Here is a 13,448-nt window from a genome sequence, read left to right as displayed (position 1 = left end):
AAAGATCATTGCATCAAAATCTCTAGTACAATTCTAGTAACATAATATATGAATTATGGGATTAAGCTGGAAGCGAATAGGGAAACTACACGATTCAAGAATTTTAATAAAAAAGAGTGGTAGATTTAATATTCAAAAAATATTTCAGTTCCCAGTTTTGTAAATAGCCTTTACAAATGAATACCTAATACGGGGAAACCTTTTTATTACACCCATTAATATTTTGAAATATGCCGCCGAAGCGTTTGTAATGCTAATGTAAATTGCTCAAATACGGACGTGGACATTTAAAATTTAAAGCAGTGTGCGATCGGAACCCGCTCTAAGTAATTAGCTTTCGTAATCCATCGGGAATAGACCCTGGACATGGTGGGTTACCATGGATATTTAGGGTGATTGGCTAAATGAAGATGGGTTGTAATTTTGGCACGTCACCAAAGCGTAGCTTTAGCAAAGGAACCCAAAGGAAGTTCGTTAAGTAATGAAGAATCATATTAAGGCTTTAGGGTTCCGTTACTAGGAGTTACTTTCGTTATATCCGTGTTTCTCTCATTACTGTACGTTGCTGTAATTAAAGCCTACGAGGCGAGTAGTAAAATAAGCATTTTTAGGTTCTAGATAAGAGAAGGAAGACTGGTTTTGATCAACGTCCCCAAGTCACCGCCCCACTGGTCACAAAACTGACAGCGAGTTAATTTTTGTGAACAACTTACGCTAATTGGGGGGACCCAAATTCTGAAAATGCCCCTACTGAACCTCACGCACCGTCATCTTACACGAGCACTGCACGCTGTCTCGAGATTCCTTTTCAAGTTTTCCACACTGAAGGAAAGCATCCTTGTTCTCAATGTTACTGAGATTGTGATTATGCTTACCCGAGATATCTTCAAAGGCTGATTCTGATCGACGCCACCATGCATGCGAAAGCCCCAAGGCGCTCCGCCCGTCAACTCAACCTCACGCGTCGTCATCTTACACCATAGTTTTGAGATTCCTTTTCACTGCTGAGGAATATCGGTGCATGCGAGCATCTTGCTGCTTAGTTCGTGATGTCAGATTCCATGCTTTGATGATCTGTAACAAAATAGCTTAAAATAAGTAAGCGTAAGCGAAATGATAGGTCTTAGAGAAAACATGAAAATTGGTGTGCTACTCTGCGGCGGCGCCACCATAATGAAATTCAACTAATTATATGTTAAAATGATGTTCGTAAGACGTACAGTATGTACGTATAATGTTATGACTGTACCTATAGCGGGAAACGAAATAATGGGCTTTTATTGTGGCGCCGCTGCAGAGGATGCTCTGCAGCGGCGCCACTCAGTTCTCATAGATAGATATGACATCATCTACTTTTTTCTCATGGAAATTGATGTACCAATGCTGTTTATTATGTACGTATTGAAAAAATCACTATAACTTAGTAAATTTATGTACTTTCAGTAATTCCGCATTCCGCCTGAACGGTATGAGCTAGTATGTAAGGAGGTGTACTTACGGGTAAGCGAGAGGGAGATATGTTCCTTCCCGCTCGCTCCCGCGCTCGGAGCGTTTCGTTCTAGGTTTCAATAATTATTATTAAATTTATGCCCCTGTTGTACACTTTGCTTTTTACTTCGATTGCGAGGAATTAATTATATTTTTCTCGGCAATTTACACCACGAAATTGTCGTAAAGCGAAAGAACATAATAGGTATATAAGATAACCAATTCCCGCCAACTTTTTTTTCAACATGTGATCAGAGTTTCAGACGCTTGGTTTTTTGCCAAGTCAAAAATTTTTTAAACGATAAGTAATCGAATCCTATTTTATTTAATTTACTTAATTTAATGACAGAAAATACGGAATTCTAATAAATTATAGCAAAAATAAAATAACCTATCAAAGTTTTGTCACCTACACAATTTTATTGCTCAATAAAATTGTGCAATATGTTTTAACTGTTATGGATGGACACTTTGTTATATGACGAAGCCTGCGCTGTGGATCTAAACGTATGTATTTTTAATGATTTCTTTTGTTTAACTGTTTGTCTCTTGAGCTTGAGACCGATTACCTTAGTCTTAGGCCGGCACGGCAACAGACAGTCTTAAAATTCATAATTTGATAAAGTCATAGGCTTCCCACAGACAGTCTTAAAAATTCATAATCTTAAAAAAAACTTGTATGCAATCTGACAGTTCAAACTGACACTGACAAGACACTGACAGATCTGTCAGTGTCAATTTGCATACAAATTTTTTTTAAGATTATGAATTTTTAAGACTGTCTGTGGGAAGCCATAATCAGTACAAAAATCAGATCGAGTGCACGGAGTTCCATACAATTTCGCGACCGTCCACACTAGGGCTTCCAATACCGGGATCCCGGTATCACGGAATCCCGGGATCCCGCCTTTTTTTGGGCACATTTCAATACTTGTATTTAATTTAATAATACCGGGATCCCGGTATTTTTAGTAACTACCAAATGAAAATGAAAAATGAAAATGAAATATTTATTTTTCAAGTAGGCATATTACAATGCGCATATGAACGTAATGAACGTAAATCACTCATTAAAAACATTAAATTTCTGCATCACGATGGTTACTACACGCGTAAATCTTCTTCTTGCTCTCGTTTTTCGATTTAACACATTCTCTGTTTGGTGTTTTTGCAATATTTGTATGAAAATGATTGTTTTTTCGATGATTAGCTAGATAAAGAATTAAAGATACGTGTCAAAAGCATTCATTGAGGAGGGTCGGCCGCGAACATTTTTTGACACATTTGTCGCACTTGTGAATTCGCACGTAAGTGTGACAGAGGAGCAACACATCAAACGTAGTTGCAACAGGACACAAATCCTCTGTAAACAAATCGCCTTGATGCATCTATATCATAGATATAACTTTTCAAAAAATTGGTTAATGCATACGAACTAACGTATACCGTAGCTACTCTATTTTTACTATGCGTGTGCGTTAGTGTGTTGAACTCTATCTAGCTCAAAACTTTGCCGTACATAACATTCCCTATACTTAGTACCGAAATTGGGAAATCACTCCTTAACTATCAAAATCAAGAAAAATACTTTTCTAATCCGTAAATTAAGTGTTCCTATTCCGCGGATAATCTTTTTGATTTTGATTATCATGGATTTCCGCAAAGTAATGTGTGATTCCATAGATTATTTCTTAATGTGATTTTTGATAATCTATGTCGGACAATTCAGCGTTTTTGGCTAATTGTTCAATGATTTGGCGGATTTATTTTATTAGTGCATTAGCGCCTCTAGCGCCACGAAATACAAAAATACCACTAAATTGTACCACAGATATTGATTACAATGTGTTTCTAAAAAAAAAATCATCTCATGTTCTAATTTCAAAAGTCAATGATGAAACTATAATCGAGAAATGCTTCTTAATGCTTGTTATTTAATAAAGTGATATTATAGTTAAACCTACAGCACAACTACACCATTAACACTGACTATAAAATGTAACACAACATGAATGAGCCACAGCAGCTTCCTAGTATCACAGCCATACTAAAGAAGAGGCGATTGAGGTGGCTCGGGCATGTGTATCGAATGGAGCGGACTCGTTTGCCACGCTGGGAGATGTTGTAAATGCAAAAAGACCGGTCGGACGGCCAACGCTGCGCTTTAAAGATTGCGTGAAGCGTGACATGGTCACATTTGATATTCCATGCGACCCGTGTCAACGACTGGCCGAAGACCGAACCACGTGGCGCCGTGTTGTCCATGACGTTCAATCCAAGCACGACAATGCCTGGTTCTCCTCCTTGAATGATAAACGCATGAGGCGTCACGAGCAAACCTCTAAACCCCGCTCATCTGGGGGAGCATACATACACCTGCCGTGTGTGCGGACGAGGGATCCTCTATCGAATTGGGCTGTACAGCCACAAACGTAAGTGTCGCAAGGATGCCGTTTGAACCATCTGGTTATATATGCAAAGGCTTGTTATTATTAAAATGTAAAAGGTTCTATTCCGCACGAGCTTAAAGAGATCGATTTGGCAGAAAACATGGTTTGCTATAGCCGCGTCTTCTTGTGAAATGTCCGATATGGCGGCGATATCTAACTTACAGAATCACCTGAGTAGAGATCTGGCGCTCTTTCCCGTTTGCTTTTATACTGCGTACTTGGGACTGAGGACTCATAACAAAAATAAAGAGCACAGGGCGTAGCCCTTTGAACTATGTATACTTAAAAACAATAGAAGTTGAACGGACTTGGCCACATAAGTTTGCGAACCGTTTGGGTTGAAATCGAAACTTATGAAGTTGGAAATGTAATCGATTTGACACCTCACTAAGTCGGATTGGCAAGATTCCGCTGTAGTATATAACACGCATGAAAAGTAACGAGATTTTGAATAAAATTTGTTATTTTAAGCAAATTACTTGGTTTTTATATTTTCCCGATTTCAATACCGGGATCCCGGAATTGAAATCGCCAATACCGGAATGAATACCGGTATTGGATAAGGTCCGGTATTTGGAAGCCCTAGTCTACACACACTCTTGTTTTTTAAGATTATGAATTTTAAGACTGTCTGTTGCCGTGCCGGCCTAAGACTAAAGTAATCGGTCTCAAGAGACAAACAGTTAAAACATATTGCACAATTTTATTGAGCAATAAAATTGTGTAGGTGACAAAACTTTGATAGGTTATTTTATTTTTGCTATAATTTATTAGAATTCCGTATTTTCTGTCATTAAATTAAGTAAATTAAATAAAATAGGATTCGATTACTTATCGTTTAAAAAATTTTTGACTTGGCAAAAAACCAAGCGTCTGAAACTCTGATCACATGTTGAAAAAAAAGTTGGCGGGAATTGGTTATCTTATGTACCTATTATGTTCTTTCGCTTTACGACAATTTCGTGGTGTAAATTGCCGAGAAAAATATAATTAATTCCTCGCAATCGAAGTAAAAAGCAAAGTGTACAACAGGGGCATAAATTTAATAATTATTGAAACCTAGAACGAAACGCGCCGAGCGCGGGAGCGAGCGGGAAGGAACATATCTCCCTCTCGCTTACCCGTAGGTACACCTCCTTACATACTAGCTCATACCGTTCAGGCGGAATGCGGAATTACTGAAAGTACATAAATTTACTAAGTTATAGTGATTTTTTCAATACGTACATAATAAACAGCATTGGTACATCAATTTCCATGAGAAAAAAGTAGATGATGTCATATCTATCTATGAGAACTGAGTGGCGCCGCTGCAGAGCATCCTCTGCAGCGGCGCCACAATAAAAGCCCATTATTTCGTTTCCCGCTATAGGTACAGTCATAACATTATACGTACATACTGTACGTCTTACGAACATCATTTTAACATATAATTAGTTGAATTTCATTATGGTGGCGCCGCCGCAGAGTAGCACACGGTGAATATGGTGCTTAGCTTACAAAATTTGTTGACGGTTTTTAGAAGTGAACGTGATTGTTGAATAAATAAAATAAATAAATAAATAAATATTATAGGACATTCTTACACAGATTGACTGAGAATACTAACATGAATCATCATATTCATAATTAATTAAACTTGAATAATGAATATAACTTTTATTTGATTAAGATAACAAGATAAAAAGGTATCAGATAATTTGACACTGACATTGATATAATTTCTGCGATCATAGAGTATATTATAACTACTCTTTAACTTACACATTTTAAGCAAAAAAATATGTAAAAAGATGTTGATACATCTACACTGAGAGAAATTTGCATTGTGAATTTAACAAGTTCGACTTGTTGCGGTTTATCCGTTTGAATCAGCCAAACGAATGTTTAGAACAATATGTATCAGGTTGTTTTTATAAAATCGACTTGTTGATTCAAATATATTGCCGATTCAAATGACAAGTAGCTTGTTGTCTGAACCAAAGAGCACGTAGGCGCTATTTTAACCAAAAAACTTGTTGAACGAACATGAAAACTGGTTGTATTTTCTCTCAGTGGTGCACTACATGGTGGACATGGATTTACGAAAATATATTTCTCATTTCTTTCCATTTTAATAGCTTATTACTGGAACTAATTATGAATAAGGAACTGAATGACGCATCCTTACACAATCACTTAACTGCCTGGGTGGCAAGTATATATAGTTTTTATGACTCCGTTGGTTTGTTCGTGGATTCCTCATAAACGACTGAAGCATACACTATAAATCCAAAAGGTACACTTTTAATGATTAAGTGCCTATTTATATTATTATGACCCTAAGTCATTGACGGTTATTTTAAATGTTTGCTTCAGAACCACTTCAGGCCCCGTAGCCGAATGGCATTTCTCCGACGCCAAACGAAAGCGATACGCCGCTGGCTCTGTCGCGCCAATACGCAAGCGCGATAGAGATAGATATCTACTAGCGCTTCGTTTCGTGAGCGTTTCGTGAGCGATTGTGCCATTCGGCTAGCCACCCAGAACGCCTACGGGAACTAGAGATCGAATACGTAGAGAATAGTTTTAGCACAGGAAATCTGACACAACAAGTTTCTATTGAAACCGAGCAAATGTAACTAAACTACGCGGGTAAAGAATAACATAGAGTTGGAAAACTATTCACCCCTACAATATGTACTCAATAGAAGATTAGGGTAAGTAAACCTATTTTCCATAGATAAACTTTTTTCTAACATTATTCGCAGATATTGGCACCCAAAAATAACCTAGTCACTGTGCTGTCACTATGGAGTGTAGAAATAACACTCCATAACTGTCACCTTACGAAAATGTCAGTTTCTTTCATACATTGCACCTGTGTGTTATTTTATCGATGGTGTTATTCTTCCTATCAATGGAATAAACAAGACTTCGCAATGTGGATGAAGCATGGACATATTAGGTACATTAATGAAGCTTTAAACTTTCACAGTGCGTAAGAAATGCTGAATGACTAATTCCTATTATTGTGTTGTGTTTCTGTTTAGTGAGCACGATTGGAAATGTTTGGGACACAGGCAGCTCGTAAGTGATATTTTTAAATACATTTCGTACACAAAACCGCCCGCGTTCGTTTCGTAGGCGACTGTGGGATGTGGGTTGAATTGTGGTGTGGGCGAGAGGCTGGCAACCTGTCACTGCAATGCCACAGTTTCGTTTTCTTTTAACCCCTTATTTGCCAAGAGTGGCCCTGAAGCTTTAGTAGTTTCATGTGCTCTGCCTACCCCTTTATGGGATACGGGCGTGATTGTATGTATGTATGTATGTGTGTATTTCGTACACAAAACTTTTAGAACTTACGTGTTTCCAAAAGCTAATCTAGTTTAACTCGCTCATTCACCCACTTGGTTTCTAGGCCACTTTAGCGCTATCAAGTCCTAATTTACTGCATAAACAACAGAATAATCACGGTTCTAAAAGCACAGCTAAGCAGGAATGCCATTCCAATTGCGATTTCGTTGATCCTGTTAGTAATAGCGAACCAGTATACCTAATGGCTGTACCTGTGCACATACTGAAAAAGAGACATCACAATCAGTTCACAAGTTTATAGCATTTTATTTAACGACTGTATAGATGAATTACCCAATTTATTATTTCCCCAGTCGTCTTTTTCCCCATATTGGTCATATTACTTATTTTCCATTATTTATTTTCGTCATTGTCATAACCTTTTTCTTACACTTTTTTATTTCTAATCGTATTTTTTGCTAATGTTTTACCAATCCGTGTTGATCCCATACTTTCTTTTCAAGTCGGTCCAAAGTTGGGCATCTAAGCTGAAAGAGACGAAAGTGTTTTTTAATCAGTTGACCGACGGTACAGTACGACCTAATACCTATCTTAAAAGACGTACTTATACCTAGGTACAGTGTAATCCCCGAATGCGCCTAAACTGGAGACAGGACAGGCAAATTTCTACGCGCGCACTGTGCCGGCGAAGCGAGTAGGTGGTTTCATACGAGTATGTTTCCACATCTTTAGATAGATAGACAGATAGATATTTATTGGTAAAATATTCACAATTACATACAATGATTATTTAGAAAAAAAAAACACATTTCACATAAAGTAATGCTAATAATAAAATAAAAATAAAATAAAATATCTTTATTTCAGACCAAAGTCCATACAGTGAGCAAATACATTTTTAAAAAACTTATTCTAATTATAATTCTAATTAAAGTGCCTTGGTAACAGTTAATACAAATCATTAAGATACACATATTACATTAGTAGGTACACGATCCAGTCAATGACCCGTAGGTATCAAGGAACTCATCCAAAGTATAGCAAGCCATTTCGAGTAGGATGGATTTTAGTTTGTGGACAAATATTACATCGCTAGAAGCTTGCTTTATGTCGTCATGCAGTATATTGTTTTTCGTTTACGTTTCGTCGTTGCGAACGGACGTGCTATAATTGTTTCTCGCAAATTAAATCGTGTGCAAAAATATTGCCCCAGATCGCGATCGCGAATGCATCAAGTGCGTTTCTGTGTCACGCGTGTTTGTGCAGACTTATTGACTATGTTAGTTTAAATAGTAACTAAATAACTTATTGAAATGGATAGTAACGGCCAGAGCCCCTTTGGCAGGAGTTCAAAAATACAGCGTAGTCCTCCATCTACCCCTGTGCCGCCGCCCGCTGTTGAAGAGAATGCGCAAGCGCCCAGCGACCAAGAGCAAGTACTATCGACGCATGATATACAGCACTGGATAAAGTACATCGAGAAGTCCCTCAAGGAGATATGCGCCATTGCTAAGGAAGGAAAATTAAACTCGGACCAAAAAAGTCGTGTACACGATATCTGCCGCGGAGTTTCTTCAGGAACATCTCAAATGGCAGTCCTGTATCAGTCTCTGAAACAGACGGCTCGCCTGCAGCGCAACACTATTGACTCCCTTAAAGACAACCAGACAGTATTGTGCAGTATCCAGGCCCTACAGGAATCGATAGAGAAGTCCTCGAAAACCTGCTCTCCTTCCCCGAACTCGCCCTCCTTCGCCGATATGGTCAGATGTACCTCCAAAAACCTGGTCCAACCCGCTAATTTGAGCTCAGTAGCAATTTACCCTACTGACAAGTTGAAATCAAGTGAGGAGACAAAAAACCTTGTCCAAAAACTTATTAAACCTGAGCAGATGAAGCTTCACGTCAGAGCTTTACGCAAGGTTAAAAATGGCGGCGTAATAATTAGCACGGAATCCAAGGCTGATATAGAGAAGCTCAAGGAACAGTTTCAAAAAACACCTGCAGACCTGACCATCGATGAGCCCCGTAAACGCAGGCCCCGGATAGTCATCGTCGGCGTACCAACTGCACTGCCAGAACAAGAGGTTTTCAGTTGCATTTTCGAGCAAAATTTAGCCGATAAATTGACGGATACCACCAGAGATAAGTTCCTAGCCTCTATTAAACTTAGCCATAAATCGGGGAAAAAGATGCTGAGACCGTCAACTACGTCATCGAAGTTCCAAGCTTGATACGCAAAGCCCTAGTATCCCAAAGTCGAGTTTTCGTCAACTGGTCTTCCTGCCCTGTGAGAGATTTCACCATTGTCACCAGATGCTTCAAATGCCAGCAGTTTGGACACGCCGCGAAATCCTGTAAGCAGGCAGACAACACGTGCGGGTATTGCGGCGACTTGGGGCACTCGGACAACGAGTGCTCAAAAAAGCGGAGCCCCCCCCGATGTGCGACCTGCAGATTTTTCAAGAAGCCCCACAATCACAAAACAGGTGACCTTGAATGTCCTGCCAAGAAACAGGCTGAGCAGAGATACATAAATTCTATAGATTATGAAGGCGCCTGCTGAGCGCCACTCCTAAGATCGCTTCTTGACTTTACACACAAGGTATACATACTAGGTTATATATATATATTTTATTTATTCTTTAGCTTCATTTATAACTTTAATTACTCAGATCAATGAATACAACTATAATTAGCGATTTAGATACATTTTCAATATCAACTTCTAATTATTGTAATGTTGAATGCTGCAAACAAAGTCTATCCGGCTATACTAAACCACTAACAATACTAACTCAAAATATTCGTAGTATCTTTAAAAATATAGATAATTTGTCTGTTTTACTACAACGACTTAACCACCAATGCGACATAATTGTGCTGACTGAGTGCTGGCTAACTAAAAACGGCGGCAACCTGCCTGCCCTTGACGGATATGTAGCCTTCAGCAGTAAAATTAATCACAACCAAAATGACGGGGTAGTTGTTTACGCTAAAAAACTCTCGATGTCGTGATTGAAGAGACGAATTTACAAGACTGTAACAACCTACTTATAAAAATTGGCTCAGATATGACCATAATAGCTATATATAGATCACCTTCATTTAAAAAAATAGACGGGTTTCTAAACTCCCTAAGCCCCCTACTTCACACATTAGAATCTTCTAAAAATGTTGTCCTGATAGGTGATATAAATATAAACATTCTTCCAGAATGCAGAGACCCAGCAACCCAAGAATACTTGAATTTCTGCTCCTACCATGGCTTACTCCCGGCTCATACCCTTCCCACGCATCAGAGCGGGTCTTGCTTAGACCATGTCATGCTTAAATCCCAGATACCATCTTTAACATTAGTTACTAATTCTTCACTCACTGATCATAACGCCGTACTACTAACCTTTAACCTCAAGGCTGTGAGATCGCAACACAAGCATTTATTTTCTAGAACAAATTTCAATAAACTCGAGAAAGATTTAAATAATATTGACTACGACCCAGTTTATAATTGTGCTGACGCTGATGTTGCTATGTCATACCTAATACAAAACATACAAAATGCCATCTCTCGTAACACAAAGTACACTCGGCCAAACAAAAAAATGCACAATATTAAACCATGGATTACTCCGGGGCTCATACGCTGCATGCGGAATAGAGACAGACTACATTTGAAAGCTAAATCAAACCCGGACAATTCTATATTACAGATCACTTACAAAAGGTACCGAAATTTTTGCAACGATCTCCTCAAAAAAATTAAAACAAATTTCGAAAAAAAGTGAACTTGAAAAGGTTGGCAAGGATACCAAAAAGTCTGGAACCGAATAAAGAACTTAGCATTTACTCCAAAAAATAATGACTCCTCTGCCTTATTAACTACACAAAGCTCTCCACTTTCATCTGCAAATTATGCTAATGATTATTTTGTTAATGTAGGCAAAAATTTAGCTGACAAAATATATGGACAGTCGGACAGCCCTAGCTCACATTATTTTCCTGCGACCACTAACCATAGCTCTAAGTCTTTTGTACTGCTTCCAACCGATGACTCAGAAGTAATTAGAATTATATCTGATCTAAGAGATAATTGTGCAGTTGGATGGGATAACATCTCGAACAAAATATTGAAACAATTTAAACATATCTTAGCTCCTCCTTTAACACATATTTTAAACAAATGCCTATCTGATGGAATTTTTCCTAAGTGTCTAAAAAAAGCTATTGTAATTCCAATATATAAGTCCGGTAACAAAGATAGTATCACAAACTATAGGCCTATATCCCTACTTACTGCTATATCTAAAATCTTGGAAAAAATTATTAACAACAGGCTTGTACAGTACTTAGAAAAAACTCATTTCTGTCAGATACACAATTCGGTTTCCGTTCTAAATTATCAACCTCCGACGCCGTTCATCATTTGACTCAAAACATTGCGCTAGAACTTGACAGGGGTAACCATACGATTGGTATTTTCCTCGACCTCGCCAAAGCTTTCGATTCCGTCTCTGTTACCTTACTGCTACGCAAGCTACAAAGCTTAGGAATAAGGGGAAAACAACTTGACCTTTTTGCAAACTACCTCAGTGACAGATTTCAGTGTGTGAAGGTGGGCGACGTCATCAGTTCTGACCTAAAAATGAAGCTTTTGGGGTCCCACAAGGAAGTATCCTTGGCCCGACCTTATTTTTGATTTACATTAATGACCTTTGCAATCTTCCGCTCGATTGTGGTAAAATAATATCTTATGCTGATGACACCGCCTTAATTTTCTCAGCACAGACGGAGAGAGAGGCATACTTGCGGGCGCAACTAGGATTTAACATTGTAAATAATTGGCTACAATATCATCTACTAACACTTAACGCAGATAAAACCAATTATGTTAGATTTTTCATGAAAAATAACCAATATATATCTGACCATCCTATCTACGCTCATCGCAATACCTGCCTTGCTAGCAATAGCTGTAACTGTCCATTCATCACTCCCGCAACTAAAATTAAATACCTGGGTGTTATAGTTAATGACACGTTATCGTTTCGACCACATATTGAAGCGTTAAGTAATAAAGTTCGTAAGCTGATATACGTGTTTAAAAGACTCCGTAATGTCTTGGACCTTAAATTAATAATGCAAGTATACTTTGCTCTTTGCCAGTCGTTATTAACATATTGCATTACATCATGGGGAGGAGCAGCCAAAACCCTGCTTTTAATTGTAGAAAGAGCACAAAGAGCTATCCTGAAAGTCTCAACATTCCGACCGTTCCTATACCCTACTAACCTATTATATAAGTCCTGTAAAGTATTATCTGTAAGACAGCTATTCGTGTTAAGCACTGTTCTAAAACAACATAAAGCACTTCCTTACAACTCAGACATTACTAACAAGAGACGGAAAGATTTGGTTTATGCAACCGGCTGACTGACCAAAAGCATGCCTTTTCACAGCGGTTCTACATATGTCTGGGACCGCGGCTGTACAATAAGTTAAACGCAGATTATCACATATATCATCTATGCTACGCAGAATGTAAAAAAGTTACAAAGAAAGCTCTAGAACTAATGTCTTATGAAGACACGGAAAACTTATTAACAGTTCTAAAATAACTAGAAATAACCTAGACAGAGCTACTTAATGTTTACAAATAAATACACCTACCTATGTATCCTTACGCTGATGCGATAAAGTACAACTGTTGACTCATTAAAATGCTAATAAGCAATAAGTATTACATATGGCTTACCATCTTTTTTTGCTGTACTTTTAGAATTATGATAGTTTTAAGTAGGTAACCTACTCTATTTATAAATCTGTAATGTAACTTATTTATTTTTTAGTTGAATACCTATGCAATGCACATGATATTATCAAATAATTTCCCTGTTTTAGTTTGTAAGTTATTTTTTCTGCCTGAGATACAGGATCTCCCTAGTTCAGGCACGGACATGGTGAAGCCTATTTTGTGTTAATATAGTTTATGGCCTGTTTATAACTGCTATTTTTGGTACATGAATAAATGATTTTTATTATTTTATTTTATTTTTATTGTTATTTTATTTCGGATTTCAGTTTCAGGAGGTCAGTCTAATCTGGTTACCCCTTTACTGCGAATACTCGCAAAACCAATGAGAATACGGGGTCAGTGTATAAATCGTGGTAATGTGGACAAGGCTTGCCCAGCCTGAGGATATTAGCTTAGAC

The 13,448-nt window shown here is 37.9% G+C and overlaps 1 protein-coding gene across 2 annotated transcripts in view; it reads right to left on the bottom strand.

Moving 5' to 3' along the window:
• The window catches only part of LOC125242551 (PDZ and LIM domain protein 2-like), an 81,370-nt gene that overhangs the window by 28,739 nt on the left and 39,183 nt on the right, over positions 1–13,448 (bottom strand). For both annotated transcript variants that reach the window (XM_048151309.1, XM_048151310.1), the window contains exon 2: positions 876–1,074. In XM_048151309.1, coding sequence (XP_048007266.1) covers positions 876–971 — 96 coding nt within the window. In that variant the 5' untranslated portion in view covers positions 972–1,074. The remainder of the gene's footprint in view (positions 1–875; positions 1,075–13,448) is intronic.

Source organism: Leguminivora glycinivorella, chromosome 3 (assembly GCF_023078275.1).
Source record: "Leguminivora glycinivorella isolate SPB_JAAS2020 chromosome 3, LegGlyc_1.1, whole genome shotgun sequence".
Classification (NCBI taxonomy): Eukaryota; Metazoa; Arthropoda; class Insecta; order Lepidoptera; family Tortricidae; genus Leguminivora; species Leguminivora glycinivorella.
This window is presented reverse-complemented; position numbering and strand designations above follow the sequence as displayed.